The sequence below is a fragment of the Bubalus bubalis genome, chromosome 11 (assembly GCF_019923935.1).
Source record: "Bubalus bubalis isolate 160015118507 breed Murrah chromosome 11, NDDB_SH_1, whole genome shotgun sequence".
NCBI lineage: Eukaryota > Metazoa > Chordata > Mammalia > Artiodactyla > Bovidae > Bubalus > Bubalus bubalis.
In genome coordinates, this window is record NC_059167.1 from 29,828,687 (window position 1) to 29,845,130 (window position 16,444).

At 41.0% G+C, this 16,444-nt stretch overlaps 1 protein-coding gene across 3 annotated transcripts in view; it reads right to left on the reverse strand.

The window, feature by feature from the left end:
* Positions 1-16,444, reverse strand: part of PRKCH (protein kinase C eta) — a 231,207-nt gene that overhangs the window by 146,874 nt on the left and 67,889 nt on the right. For all 3 annotated transcript variants that reach the window (XM_006054431.4, XM_044924894.2, XM_025295408.3), the window contains exon 2: positions 10,439-10,502. In XM_006054431.4, the coding sequence (XP_006054493.1) occupies positions 10,439-10,502 (64 nt within the window). The remainder of the gene's footprint in view (positions 1-10,438; positions 10,503-16,444) is intronic.

Below are 16,444 nucleotides of genomic sequence, written 5' to 3' on the forward strand. Positions count from 1 at the left end.
AAAGATTAAGGGGGAGATAACCTAGAAATTCTAGAGATAATTTGGCTTCAGGACCCTTTTCTAGTCTTAAAAATCAAGGGCTCAGTTTGGTTTTTGTGGGTTCTCTCTACTTTTATGTTAGAAATTAAAATTGAGACTTTAACAAAATTTATTCATTTAAAACAATAACAAATCCATTGCAGGTTAACATAAATAACATTTTTATGAAAGATAACTCTATTTTCCAAAAAAAAATTAAATGAGAAGAGTGGCATTGTTTTACAATTTTGCAAATCCCTTTAGAGTGTGACTCAGAGGCCAGGATTCTTAGATCTGCTTCTGTATTCCATCTTCTACAACGCTGTTTTAGATGAAGTATGTGAACAAAATCTACCCTCGTACAGACAGTAGTGGAAAAGAGAGTGTTTTAATAGCTTTTTCAGGTGCTTCTTTGAGTCTATACCAAAACTTGACAACTGGTAGTTTACGAGTTAGTTGCAATGTAGAATCTACATAATCAATGAGATTTTTATACTGTTACACTAACAAATTCATAAGAAGTCTTTTAAGTATTATAAGCTGACCACCTCATATGGTGAGTATAAAATTTCCAAAATTCTACCCATGCCTTGCAGGATCCAGTTTTAACACTAGCATCATATTCAGCTTTTTGCTTGGAAATAACAAGCTCATTTCATTCATTTTTAAGAAAATACCTGACAAAATCCTATGTCTCCATAACTACAGTTTGTCATTCTTTCAAGTAAAAAATGGTGTCCCATGGGGTGAAAAAAGTAGATCAACTATTCAAGTGTTCTTTCCTGAGACACAATAGTATTGTAGTATGTAGCAGAGTGCCTTATGCATTGTTGTTGTTCAGTCCCTAAGTTATGTCCGACTCTTTGCAACCCCATGGACTGCAGCACACCAGGCTTCCCTGTCCTTCACTATCCCCAGAGTTTGCTCAAACTCAAGTCCATTAAGTCAGTGATGCTATTGAACCATCTCATCCTCTGCCACCCTCTTCTCCTTTGACTTCAATCTTTCTGAGCAACACTGTCTTTTCCAGTGATTCGGCTCTTCACATCAGGTGGTCAAAGTATTGGAGCTTTAGACTCAGCATCAATCCTTCCAATGAATAATCAGGGTTGAATATTCTGGAACTCCCAGAGATCTGCAGGACCACACTTTGGGAACCATTTAAAAGTTTATCATCAATAGTCAATGAAAGTAAGAGAAGTAGTCAGGATGAAGCCAACAATGGTTGAGACATAACTAGGCAAATATAGCTATCATATGCTAATTGAACTCATTTGACTTACAATTTTTCCAAGTTCTAGTTTAATGCTTTCATTAAGAGAACCTACTGATGATGATGGTAAAACTCAGCAAATCTCAAGCTCAGTCTTCCCAGAGTTCTCTGATCTATACCTGTATTTAAGAAGATTGTACCTTTCCCAGGATGCTGTTAACCTTTAGGTATAAGAAGGGGTACTTCAAAGAAAGTCTCGCAAAAGAACATTATCCCAAAAGAAAACAAAACTCTGTGAAGGTTGGGATTATATCACCTAAAGGACAGTTTTTATCCAAGGTAGAATAAAGAGAAAACATGGAAACACCTCCCAGATAGTTGATGGCCTAGAAAGATCTTAGACCTCTGCATCCCAGTCTGAGCTTGTGTCTGGGCCCCGGCACTCATTATTCAGGAGACCATCACAACTCAGCATCCCGGAGCTGGATTCACCACTTGCATAATGAGGATTACATCAGCTTCAGAGGTTTGTTGTGAGGAGCAAATGAAATAATATGCATGATGGCATGAACATATAGAGGGCAACTATTAGGAGGGTAAGAGGCTATCTTGCTACTGGAAGAAAATGAAACAAGAGCTGCTATTGCTCCTTGCTCAGTTTCAGGCTGAGCACAGCATCTGGTCCTCAGAAGGAGCTCAATAAATGAGCCCACTCTCATGGGAAAGAGGATCAGGTCAACCACGACATGGGCAGTTTAGTTTCAATTCTTTAAAAAGATCATTTCTTTTTCCAGTTTTCCTTTCTCCCCATTGCCTCAATGCCTCTCTGTTACCCTCCAGCCCTGTCTCCAACCTGGCAGTCATTTCCAATGGGAGCCACAGAACTGCTTGGACCATCAGGAGAACCAAAGTAGCTACTCATCCCTCAGGTTGAATGTACAGAAAGAATATATATATATTTTTAAAGCTAGTTTTAAAAGGGTATATCAACAATATGTCACCAGGCTTGAAACATGAGAAAGGAATACTGAAAACTTCCATCAGAGATGACTTTTTCCCCCTTTAAAAATAACACACAGAGAGTGTGAGAAACTGTGAGTTGCAGCCTTCAAGCAGTTAACACATGTTTCATCTGCCTTGGTGCATGCGGCCATGATGATTTAGCAGAGAACATAATTAGAGGTAAACCAGTGGTTTGCACAGGAAATCTGAGCAAAAATGGTTCAAAAAGATCAGAATTTTACTCGATCTTATAGTACTGTAAGATCCCTTAGAAGAAAGAATATTTTTGGCAGATAATAAAATTCTGGCACTTTCCATCCTTTCCCCAGAGGAAATGAGTATTAGCTCCAAGTAACATAATAGAGAGTCTGAAAGAAGGGAGCAATTCAAAGCTTCAGTGAAGCTTTCTCGATGAGCTTCAAATCCACAAATGACAGGTTCTTTGTCAGACTGTATTTTTGTTTATCTTTTAAGAAATCACTTTTTCCTCCAAACTGGTACAGAATACTCTCAACTTTGCTTGGGGAACTCTGGGGAAAAGACATGTCCACAAGATTCGTCTACCATTAATTCTTTTGTTTTACGTCATTCTTCAAGAAAACTATCTTAAAATGAAACTTTCTAAGGGCAAAGTGTTATGTAATTGTTAATAGAAGATGACTTACCTGTCATTCGTTATGAGTGAGAACTTTACGACAGAACGAAAGGATTTGTCTTACTCATTTCTTCCTACCTGCAGTTTTTGACTCACAGCTTAGTATTTATTTAGAATCTTTAAAAATATTTCTGAAGTACTCTAGTCATTTAAATTTTTAACTCTTCCTCTTCATCATACATAAAAATTGGGAATTAAGGATAAAATGTATACAGATAAAAAACACCAGCTTTAATTTATAAATGAGAATAGATATTATGTGTTCAAAGTTAATGCATCATCTGGTTGTTGCAGAGGCAACCCACATACTGTTTTTTGTTTAGGAAATAGGTATTTTAAATGTGTAATTTTGATTTCTTATTAAGGAGAATTTCAAACACATGAAAAAGTAGTCAAACTTATAAACCTACATGTAACTGTCATCTAGCTTCAAGAGGCAACTTGTGGCCAATCTGGTTTTACCTGTACCTTCTCTCCCCTTCTCCCACCTCTGGAATATTCTGAAGTATACCTCAGAAATCATTTTATCAGTAAACATTTCAGTAGGTATCTGTCATAGACCCTATATTTTAAGCAACCAAAATACCACAATCACAGCTAAATAAGGTTAATAATTCCTTATTATTATGATGTATACAGTCACACATTTTCCCAGTTGTATCCTGGGAGTTAGTTTTGCAATTCTTGCTTGGTATGTTTCACATGTTGAAGGTGGTTAATATGTTTCTCATTTGTTATTTTGGTTTTCTCTCCTTTTTTCCTTTTTTCTTCCAATTTTTAATATTTTGCTATTTTTGGTTTTCCCTTCTCTTTTCTTTTTCTCTTCCAATTTTTAGTCAAAGAAAGCGAGTCTCTTGTCTTATCAAATGTTTCCACATTTTGAATTTTGCTGACTGTACCTCATGGTGTCATTTTAAATGTGTCCCTATCCCCCTGTTTCCTCCACAGTGGTGGTTAGATGTGGAAGCCTGACCAGATCTGGGCTTGATTTTTTGGCAAGACTACTTCACAAATGGGATGGTGTACTCCCATGAGGAAACACATGTCATCTGGTTCTCGCTCTGTGGGCCAATCACTGAAGTATGAGATACCCTGAATTCAAGCAAACTTCACTTACATAAACTACATTTTCTTCAAATCCTACACTGTATTTCTTAATAGCATTACAGTACAGCAACATCTTTTTTGATTTGCTGAGGGGATATCACTATTTTAACAATTTCTTTTGTTGCCTCTCTTCCAATTATAAAAGTGATGAGTTTAGTTCAATGCATTTTCATCAATACTTCAAACCTTATTTTTTTTGGCCACTCCGCTCTTCCAGGTAAGAACTAGTCCAGCATAGTGACCATCAAACAGAGCCATAGTCACAGCATCAAAAGTCCAGGTTTCTTTCATCACTTTAATAAAATTTCAGCTTGATTAGGTGGCTGATCCAGGGGTTAGCTCCAGAAAGGTTTAGCCAGAGTGAAATAAAGAATGACATGAGACAGTCCTTTCAAAACAATAAGTCAGTTCAACTGTGTCTTGGCAGCAGTGCTGAGGGGAATTCTATATCTGATCAAGAGTGATAACACCTTTCTTAATATGAACAATGGTGATGGGGTTTTGATCTAGTTGACAATGTTCTGCCTTCAGCTCTGTGACAGATTTCCATGCAGAGTTTTTTTTGCTCCATCTCAGTTTAATGTTGGGTTTTGAAGCAGGCTCATCCTCTCATCTCAGCATTAAACATAAATCTATACATAGCACACTTCATGATCAAATTGTGAAGCTACTGCTGTTAACACCAATTTATGTGTATTTTTTTTTCCTAAAAGTCTTTTATGTTCTGTCCTTTCTCCAAACTTCATTAGCAAACATTTTGATGTCAATTTGGAAGATGTTCTACCATCTGGCAAAACAGTCCCTAACATGCAGTAAGCACTCAAATATTATTGAATAAGTAATAAATATACTAACAAAATGAGTGTTCATTAAGTAAACCTTCAACAGAGTTTGGGTAAGTTTGACAAATTATAATCTGTGAGCCAGATTCTTAATTATTGGTGTTCCACAGAGTTCTGCTCTTAGTCAACCTTGGTTTTCTAAATCTTCTCAGTGGGTCCTAGTCTCCAGACTGGCTCCCACTGGGAGCCAGAGCTATATCTCACGCCTAGATCCCTTAACAAACTCTAGACTCTTATTGCTACTAAGCATCTCCTCTTGGGTTTCCCACAAGTGTCTCAAACTCCACCTGCTCAAAGCTGAATTCATCACTTTCTACTGATATGTTTCTAGTCTGGTGAATGACTGCACAACATCCTCTGAGCATCACCGGAGTCTCATCCTTCTTCATCCCTGACACCCCATGAATTGCCAATTCCTGCTGGTTTCAAGACCTACATATTTCTCATAGCTGTCCCCCCCTCTCCATTTATCCCCACAGATTCCAACTTAACTCCAGTTCTAGTAATCTCTCTCTTAGAAAACTTTAATTGTCTCTTACTGGCTATCTATACCCATCTCCTCTTATGATCCTAATAGCCCCCTGCTGCCAGCCCCATGTACCTATGGCTACCAAGTAAGGTTTTCCCATTCCTTAAAACCCTTCACTGGCACCCCATCATGTCTGCAAGCCTAGAAGTAGTGTAACCATGCAGTTTATCCTCTAACCAGGGATCCTCATGAGACTGCAAGTTGATGCTGTGAGCGGTTCACACTGGTACGGCAGACAAACTCAGACTGTCCTGGGCAAACCTGTGCATGCCTGAGGGCTCAGCTGCTCATCTGTGTTTGACTCTTTTCGACCCCATGGACTGTAGCCCACCAGGCTCCTCTATCTATGGGATTTCCCAGGGAAGAATACTGGAGTGGGTTGCCATTTCCTTCTCCAGGGGATCTTCCCAATTGAGGGTTTGAACCCACTTCTCCTGCATTGGCAGGCAGATTCTTTACCACTGAGCCATGTGCATGAGGCCCTCCTCCCAAGTCTCTGCCACACTTCTGGCCACACTCCCTCTCACTCAGCACCCCTCTCACTATGTTCAGTCTATGGAACCCTTCACTGTTCTCTCACCCTATGCCTGTGAACACACTGTCTGCCCCTCTTGAACTTTCTCCTCCGCCAGCAATATCTCTATTGATTGTTCCACCATGCTCCTCCCCAGTGGAGCTTCCTCTAAAATCTCCTGGCTGATCTGATCACATGTTCCTGCCAGCCAGCACCATGCCTTGGACTTATTCCTGTGCTGGGCCCTGGGCCCCCGCACCATACACATAAGCTGCATCTGCCCACAGCAGACGAGCTCATTCCAGTGTCTGTATCTTGCTCATCTTTACATCCCCAGCATCTGTGATGAGGTCACAGGTCTGTACCTGGCAGGCATCGCTCATGTCATTTCTCATGTCATGTCATATTTAATAAAAACTCTTTTGCCTTAGCTGCAAATTCAGCACAATTATCGAAAGATGAGAAGATGAGAGAGGATGAAATAAGGACTAGTCAGCAGCTCCTAATGTCAGTCTGGTATATTTCAGACCATACCTCCATTTAAGCAATTGCTTTTTAAAGGACAGCCTTGGGATTACAGCATCTCGGTTAATGGCAGAACCCCTAGAGCAGGCCATGAAAGGGAAACAGGCATGGTGATAAGCCAATATCACATTAGAAACTGTCCAATAAACTCTTGAGGCTTCTAGTGTAAAAGAAAAAGTGTCGAAATAAAATACACCTGCTGAGTATACATGGGTGCCACGCAGGGGTGGGGAGAATGACAGGAACCCTGCTGCCATGACAACAGGAACATGGAGATGTGCCTTCATAGAACACTCTACACCTTCCTACACATTCTATCATCTGACCTTCAAAACAACCCTGTGAGATAGATCAGATGTACACTGAGGCTCAACCAAGACTTCTTTCTTTTTCAACTTCATTTTTCTTTTATATTAGAGTACAGTTGATTTACAATGTTGTGTTAGTTTCTGCTGCACAGCAAAGTGATTCAGTTATACATGTATCTTTTCTTTTTTCAGATTCTTTTCACATACAGGTTATTACAGAATATTGGGTGGAGTTCCCTATGCTATAGGTCCTTGTTATCTATTTTGAATATAGTAGTGTGTATATGTTAATCCTCGGAGAAGGCAATGGCACCCCACTCCAGTACTCTTGCCTGGAAAATCCCATGGATGGAGGAGCCTGGTGGGCCGCAGTCCATGGGTCGCTAAGAGTCGGACACGACTGAGCGACTTCAATTTCACTTTTCACTTTCATGCATTGGAGAAGGAAATGGCAACCCACTCCAGTATTCTTGCCTGGAGAATCCCAGGGACGGGGGAGTCTGGTGGGCTGCTGTCTATGGGGTCACACAGAGTCGGACACGACTGAAGCGACTTAGCAGCAGCAGCAGCAGCATATGTTAATCCCAACCTCCTAATTTATCCTTCCCCCACCTTTGCTTTCCCCTTTGGTAACTATGAATTTATTTTCTGAATCTGTGATTCTGTTTCTGTTTTGTAAATCAGGTCATTTGTAGCATTTTTAGATTTCACATATAAATGATATCATATGATATTTGTCTTTCTCTGCCTGACTTACTTCACTTAGTGTGATAATCTCTAGGTCCATCCATGTTGCTGCAAATGGCATCATTTCATTCTTTCATCAACCAACATTTCTTGAGCCTTGACAATCCCTCTGGGATCCCAGGCCAACGCCCCCTTCACAGCCTGAGCCACACCAGGCAAGCCTGACCTCACCCTGCTTCTTTATGTAAAGCCCTCCAGCACCCCAGGTGGGAACTAGAGCTCCAAATGTTCTACCAGGTGACCTGTCACCTGGTAGCCAGAGATGGTCTAGGGTGGCTGACAGGAGAGAGGCCAAACAGGGACATTCTCACAGAGCCAGGTCCACGTGCTGCCACAGCTGAGGCAGGAGTGTGGGGGCTGGGGAGCTCCAATCCTTCTTTGCGTAACACGCACAGAGACACCCGTCACATTCTCTGCATCTGACAAGGAAGCTGTGCCCTAAGGCGGCAGCAACGTGCCAGCTCAAGTTGAGCCCCAGCCTAGGAGCTAAACTGACAAGATAAGGCTCCCACAGACAGGGAGATCAGCTCTGAGCTTCTAAAATACAGCCCACACAGTGATGCTACAGATCCTGAAACTTGAACATTAAAAATCTCCTTCTCATGGGTAAAACAGCCCTTTTAACATCATTTAAAAATACAAGGCACACCTAAGAGAGGTAGAATGCTAAGATATCGATCACTATCACTGTGGTATGAATTAGCCCATGAATTCCCTGTCTTCCTTATGAGCAAGAGTTCCTGGAGAGAGGAGATCACTGAGCATCTTTCTGGAGTAAGAGACATTTGAAGACAGAGAACAGGAAGGACTAACTTAAAGGGGTGGTGGAATTACCCAAGATGAACTTGGCCTGCCTCGCTATTTTACCCAGGGTCACCTCTGAAAGGAATATTATTGCAATGGACTAATAAGAACTCACCCTGAGTAACACTTGACATTCCTTTATCACTATAAGTAATAAATTAATACTATGAGAATATTGAGGACTATTCCAGCATCATTGTTCTCATGTTTCTAGTGTACAATTAAGGAAGATAGAAATGTAATAAAATTATTCTTAGCCAACATAACTCTAAAAAGAGATGTCATGTAACAACAACAGCACCATCAGACCTGGTCTAATACACATGGCCTTACTCCTCTGGCCCCTTGCAACTGACTGCAGCATATTCAGGTAGTTCAGCATATTCAGAATCTTAGCCACTCCTCATTCATGCCTCTACACTCACTGCTGGGTTTGTCTATACCATGGTTGTACCCACCTTCCATGTGCTGTAAGAATGTTCTATCAGCAATGTTCTATAATATTACATTCTATTTTATTTGACTGAGTTATGAGCAGATTCATTTTTTCTAGTGAATCCTGTTTGTTCAAAATGCCAAGCAAAACCAAAAGACTTGTGAGCAGGCAGAAGACGCCTAAACTATAATTTGGACAGTTTTTTCATGTTCAAGTAACCCAAGTTTCCGTTAATTTCAATATCAGAGCAAAAAGGTAAGATGCAACAATTGAGACAAGTTGAAAAATATTAACCTTAAGATAATTTGCCCACATGAAGGAGAAGGGTTGAATGGGATAAGAGAAAATCATTTCTCAAAGGTGTCACCAATTTGCAAAATGCCAACACCAAACAGACAAACCATAAAGCCACACCTCTACAGAACTTTGCAAGGATTTTAGTGATGGTAGAATAGCTTGCAAAGGACTCACCCTGCCAACAAAAACAATATTTAGAGATATATTCTAAAACAATTAATTGGAAACACTGGAAAGCCACTAGAAAAGGGACAGAAATTGCAAGGAATTTGATATGCAAATTAATACCACAAGTTATCATTCCATAGCCACCAGCATGTCCAAAATTAAAGAGAATTACCACATCAAATGTTGGTGAGGACATGGAGTAATTAGAACTCTCACACGTTGCTGGTGGGAATATAAGAATACAACCACTTTGGAAAATCATGTGAGTTTCTTATAAAGTTAAACATGTACCTACTGTGTTATTCAGCAATTCCACTGCTAGGCATTTACCCAAGAGGAATCAAGGTGTAATTTATGTGCAAGAATATTTATGGAAGCATTCTTCATAATAACCCCAAACAGGGAAAACTCCAAAATGTCCATCGGGACAAGAATGAGCAAACAAAATTGTGCTACATTTATAGAATGGAATATTCAGCAATAAAAAAGAGTAGAATACTAATATACACAATGACATGAATAGATCTCACAGAAATTATGCTGAGCAAAATAAAGCAGACACAGGAAAGAACATGTTATATAGTTCCATTTATATGAACTTCCAGAATAGACAAAACTAAACTACAGTGAAAAAACAAAACAAAATATTGCATTTACCATCTCTGGCAGCAGGGGATTAACTAGGAAAGGACACAGGGAACTTTCAGAAGGATGGAAATGTTATGTCTTGGATTGGAGTGCTAGTTACATGGTTGTATGCATTTGTCAAAATAAAATTCTTCACTTCTGATCTATTCAATTCACTGTATATAAACTTTATCTCAATTAAAAATAAAGGAAAGTGGGAGGTGAGGGTACTGTCAGGGTAAGAGGAAAAGAATCACTTGAAGGACAGGTGAGATAAAGATTATAAGGAAGAGAATATGATCTTTCAATTTTTAATACATTAAGAGGCAAACTAAAGGTTTGGCCCAAAGCCAAAAATTTAAGTACAGTTTAATAGACATGAACCAAAACAGGCAAGAACTTCTTGAACTAAGAAGATGATGAATAAAAAACAAAACACAAGATTGCCAGAATTAGCAAATATATTTGCTCTGGCAACCAAAACCAATAGACCATTAGGCAATAAAATACCAACCAGCCTAGTTTCAACAGTTAATTCTTTAAAGTATCTTTTATAAAATATTCTTTTATAATTTCTATGATAGAAATTCCTATTATGAACTCAATAGTACACAAATACCAGAAACCACCCCAAATTCATTCTTACCTTCAGTGAAACTCCCTGTTAGGGTTATTACGACAAACACTTTCCCTTCTGGCTCCAGATCCACCTAGAAAGAGAGGGGAAAATATGTTATATTCTAATTTTGAAGTATTCTTTTGGTGGATCTCAAAAAATTCTTTACAGAGGCCTCAGTGTGCAAATCACAGCCACAGATCAGATCTAAGTCTTTCACTGAACAGTAGTTGGGCAAGAAACAAGTAACAGTGAAAGAAGTTGTGAAGGATGAAAACCAGATCTGAATGAAACTATCCTTGCAATGTTTCCCCTCTCTTGAAATTTTTCCTCTTCCATTGTGGCTCTTTGAGATATTGATAAGCATTCATACACAAGGTCACCGTTTCTGAAACATCCCTAACTGATGTGCAGCATTTGTAAGAACAATATTTTGCTAAACCACATGGCAACTATATAAAGTAGAGAAATAATGGCAACACAAAAGGCTGTGAACCGATGTGGTATGGTCAGCTGCACACCTGTAGTTTTGGGAAGTAAAAAGCTTGACTTAAAGAATGCTGTCCCTGTCTATACCATTTCCACCTGAGTGCAGTTCATCTTCAGGAAGCACCAGGAGAGGCAGGACATGTGCTGCGCATTCCCTACTCTCAACTGTTCACAGGAACATCAAGGTTCCTTTCTGTTCTCACCTATGAGCTGAGAAAACAAGATGGACATCCTGCAATGAGGCAGCTGGACGTCTTCTCACTAGATCCCATCCTCTGAAAACATGCCCATCTCCCAAAAGCCTTCACCCAGCATGGCCCCAGGACACGGCAGTGCCCTCCATGTCTGCTCTGACCACATGGGCCCAGGTAGGCAGGCTCTGCCCTCTTCATGCCAACCTTGAACTACCCATGAACACCCCTAAGCCATGGATTCTGATACATAAATTTACAATATTTTAATTGTAATTAAATACATAAATTTACAATTGTCATTAAATGTTTGTTGGCCAAGCCCAAATGAACTTCTTGGCCAACCCAATAAAGACCTCATCAAGTTTAACCCATGACTTCAGTTCTGCCTTTGACCTGAAGACAGAAAGGTCTGGAGAAGTTGGGTATAGATATGGATGGTATTTTGAGTAGAATATTAAATTTAAATGAGCTGCAAATCATATGGTACAGTGTTCAAACTAGACCAGAATGTGGATTCCAGTCTGATCGGCACAGTGGCTCTGGGCAAGGTCTTAACCATCCCCTGTTTCACTGCTCACATCTCCAAGTCCATGATATCATTACTCAGCATTTCTGACATTGCTCCCATGAGACAACCTCAAAGAACTTTGACAGTACTATTTACTGCTTGTACTATGCCAACAGGTGACCCATACTGAAGGGAAAAAAATGCATTGACCATACACTAGCTCACTGCCACCTGTCTTTAAAAACTACACCCTGCTTTTACTTGTACAAAAGCAGTGTTTTGTACTGACTCAGAAAGCTTCATCTACATAAGAGCTGATTCCTATGAACTCTGCCTTTCTCTGCCTTCAGTCTACTACTATCAACATGGTTACCGCACTGTAATTCACCCCAGTGTTCAAACCAGCTTCTTGCATCACGACTACTGTTAACTTAACAATATCCCCTTAACTACCTTAACACCACTTGTGAACCCTTATAGAACAGCTCTGAAAATAGAACTCTCTGGAGAGATGACTAAACAGGATGTCAGTCTCTAATTGTCTCCACTCTCTGCCTTGACTTGTTTCAAGTCAAAAATATTTTTAAAAGCCACTCCCTCATCTTCAATATAAAACCTGTCAGAGCCACACACATGCACACACTGACCTCACATCATCAACTGCTGCTGGCACAGAAGGAGCTGCTGCCAGCCCCCAGACAGACAGACTGCCAGGCCACCTCTGTGACCCAACACGTGAACTCCCTCCAACACTGCCTGATGGCCTACAAAGAAGGTCCCTCCACCCCACGGGTCAGGAGCTACTCTGACAGACAGCAGGAGAGTCGAGCATGGAGAACCAGGAGCTCTCACAGTGCAACAGGTTTGATCCTCAATTTTGACCCAAGCCACCATTGTGGTGGAAAAGCCAGACTCAAATACCATCTGTAAACCGAGTTCATCTAAGACCTCTGACCTTAGAACAAGATTTTACCAACTGCAGGGGAGAGGGGGGGATGTTTTGGGAGAATGGCATTGAAACATGTATAATATCATATAAGAAATGAATCGTCAGTCCAGGTTCAATGCAGGATACAGGATGCTTGGGGCTGGTGCACTGGGATGACCCAGAGGGACGGTACAGGGAGGGAGGTGGGAGGGGGGTTCAGGATGGGGAGCACATGTACACCCGTGGTGGATTTATGTTGATCTATGGCAAAACCAATACAATATTGTGAAGTAATTAGCCTCTGATTAAAATAAATAAATTTAAATTAAAAAAAATAATAAAATAAATGAGACATGAAAATCATGTGATGAGTTTCATACAACAGAGATTTTTAAATGGAACAGAAAACATGAACAAACCAAATATGAAGGAAAAGTACTATGTCATGAAAATTGTTTGAAGTTCTGTATGCATAATAAGGGCATACTGGGCTTTACGGTAAAAATGTATTCCTTACCGTGTTACAGAGAAACAGTTTGACACTGTGGCCTTAGAGGTTAACTGCTCCATCTACACAGTGCAATGGCTTGGCGTCTATTCATGGGGGCTGTTCAGACACTTTCAGCGACAGCCAACTGATACCACTGCAGCTGACCCTGTAACCATAGCTTCCATTGGTGGGAATGCAGTGACCAGTAGCTCCCATTCACCAGCTCTAGTTTTGGGCCCTAGAGCTGTGGCACATATGTTAGCTCTAGGTAGAATATCCATGCCAGCTTCTGGCAACAGCGCTTCAGCTTTGTTGCCCCGCCCTCACATTAGTCCATGGCTCAGCTGCGATTCTATCCCTGCTTCAGAGTGGACATGTCACCCAAGTTTGCCAGGCAGAGCACTGAACCCCCTCAGGCACGATGACCGGCCTCCAACAGACATATGCCCTATATCGCCATCTGAGTACTTGCGCAGCTTTGGGCAACAAAATGCAAATAGGTTCAATCAGGAATCCTGGATCTATAGGGAGCAATACAATCTCACTCCAGCTGAACTTCAATCTGGAAGGACAGAAACGTGGGAATGTCTGGCACCATTTTGTGACCTTGGGCTGCAGAATGAAGCCAATAAAGAAGGGAGAGCTGAGAAAGAAACAGACCAGGTCTTGATGTTATTCAAAGCCTCAGATCAAGCCCTGCTTGACTCTTCTGGACTTCTCAGTTATTTGAGCCCATACATTCTTTTTCCTTTAGCCAGCTTGAGTAAGGTTGTTTTTTTTTTTTAATCACTTGTACCCAAAAAGGCTTATCCAAATTGGCAGCCTAAGAGAATAAGTCATATTTTTAATAAAGTCAATTATCACCTGCCCTGTACACCATCTAACACCCATGCCATCCCCTACAATCTGTTTCTTCCCAGCACTGAAACAGCTCCTGTAACCCACGTGCGCACCCGATGGTCAGATCCAAAGATGTGTCTGTCTGTCCCTCAGCTGACTTCTCTGCAGTATCTGATGCTCTGGCCAGCTTCCTCTTTCATGAATCCCTCTATAAACCCTGCTGCTCCTAAGTCCTCTTTTCCTCCCATTGGAATATTCAGACTCATGATTTCAAAACCCACCTGAGAATCTTTTGGAGTAAGAGAAAACACAAACACATCAGAACCTCCAAAAGGGTATGGTCACTTACCTAAGTCTCAAGCACAGACTTTACTTCCAAACCTATCTATGCACCTTTTCTGAAAGTCTCCATCTCTACGTCTCATTGAGACAAGTCCCTTTAATTCAACATGTCCAGAGTGCAAAGTCTTATCTTGTACCCGCTAACTGACTCCCCACATTCCTGATTCCACATTTTCCCAGCAGCCCACACTCCTCACCATGTGCATGTAATCCTACCACATAACTCCAAGTCCACTTTCTGAGAACTTTCTCGGCCCACCCACCCCTTCCTCTCCATCGTCCCCCTCTGCCTCACCTAGCCTCTTGCAGAAGCAGCCTCCTAGCTGGTTTCTGTCTCCAGACTCATTGTCCTCCAGCTGTTACCATTGACATTTCAAAAGTGAACGTCTGACTTTCTAACTTAAAATACTTCTATGTGTCCTCTCTCTTCTATAACAGCCAAACTCCTCAGCAGGGCACACAGCCCTGCATGCTGTGTCCTCACCATCTCAAACACGTACAACTCATATCTCAGCCTCTTTCAATTATCTGTAGACTCTGCGGGGAGGCATGTTATTTCATTTTTAAGCTGAGAGATCAACAAAATGGATTCTGGGTCAGACAGCATAATGGAGAATGTGGTCAAAATGGTGGAAAAAACCCATTACCTGTCTGAAGCTTATTGCCTAGTGATTTGGGGCATGTGGCCTTTTTATCCAGAAAATCCTTCTCTTTGTAAACTGTCAAACTCCTATTTGTCCATTGAGAGTCAACTCAAAACTCACTTTTTACAGGAAGACCATCTGAGACCACTTTTGTTTTAGTTATTTATTTTTATTATTACTTTTTAAAGACGGCTTTATTACTTTGCCAGGCAAAGAGGGGCGCATCAGCCTTTTTTTAAAAGGGAGTGGGATTGATTTATTTATGGCTGTGCTGAGTCTTCTTTGCTGCTCACAGGCTTCTCATTGAGGTAGCTTTTCATTACAGAGCGTGGGCTCTAGAGCACGTAGGCTCGGTAGCTGTAGCGCGAAGGCTTAGCTGCTCTGCGGCATGTGGGATCTTCCCAGACCAGGGATAGAACCTGTGTTCCCTGCATTGTAAGGCAGATTCTTAACCACTAGATCACCACAGAAGGCTCACGACCTCTTTTAGACAAGCGGCCAACTCCACACCATTACAGAGACCATTGTTGGAACCCACTTATTGTTATAGTCATTATGCCCTGGTCACTTAGGACACTGCCTTGCACATAAGAGGACTGAAATGGTTTTGTGAGTGAGTAAATTAACAAACCAACAGGGATATTCCAAATAGTTTCACATAGGACATGGTTTTCTCCTCCTTTACCATTCTGATAAGTTTCCTCCAGATAAGCTCCAATTTCTCCACACCGCCATGAAAGAGTGAACATCAGCCCACAGGTGCAACCAAGCCTTAGCAGGATAAAGCAAGGTTATCACAAACCTTGATGTCAACACTGACAGTGCCCTTTAGTGATGCAGCTGCAGACGTCATGAACACTTTAGAGAAGATCCAGTGACCCAACCTGAGCTTGTCATCCACTAAAACCTTTGCATCTTCTCTACCTGCTGTAAGGCTCTGCTTCCCACATCCTAAACAGTGATTAGGCCCCAAATCCTAAGCTTTGTATTTTTCTACAGATTTCAGCTCGCTTCTGTGGGTCCCAAATCCAGTCATTCAGTCACTCGGCTCGTCAGCTTCATGGCCTTCCAAATCAGGGCCTGGGTTACCTTGTCATCATCTATGGCTTTACAGAATGTCCACTATAACAGGGCTGAGGTCAGAGTGCCCAGGAGGTCCCACTTACAAAGTCAGACCTTGAGCATTCTTTCTGTAACAGTCATTCAGGGAGAAGAGAATAAACTAAGCCCTCTTTCCTATAGACCACTTCTATTAGTGAGGAGGGCAACTCCTGAGTCCTTATTGAAATTCAGAAAGCAATGGCCTTCAAAATGTGGCATTCTTACGAACCCATACAGGATGTTCCTATATGCAATACTGAGCTTCAACTCACACACTGTAGCTTATACAAAAATTAATTCAAAATGGATTACAGACCTAAATATAAAGCCTAAAACTTTAATACTTCAAGAAAAATACATCAGAGAAAATCTTTGGGACCTTGGGTTAGGCAAATATTTCTTAGATATAAGACCAAAGTGCAACCCATTAAAAAACAAAATGATAAACTGGACTTCAGTTAAATGAAAATGTCTACTCTTTGAAAGATACTTTCAAGAGA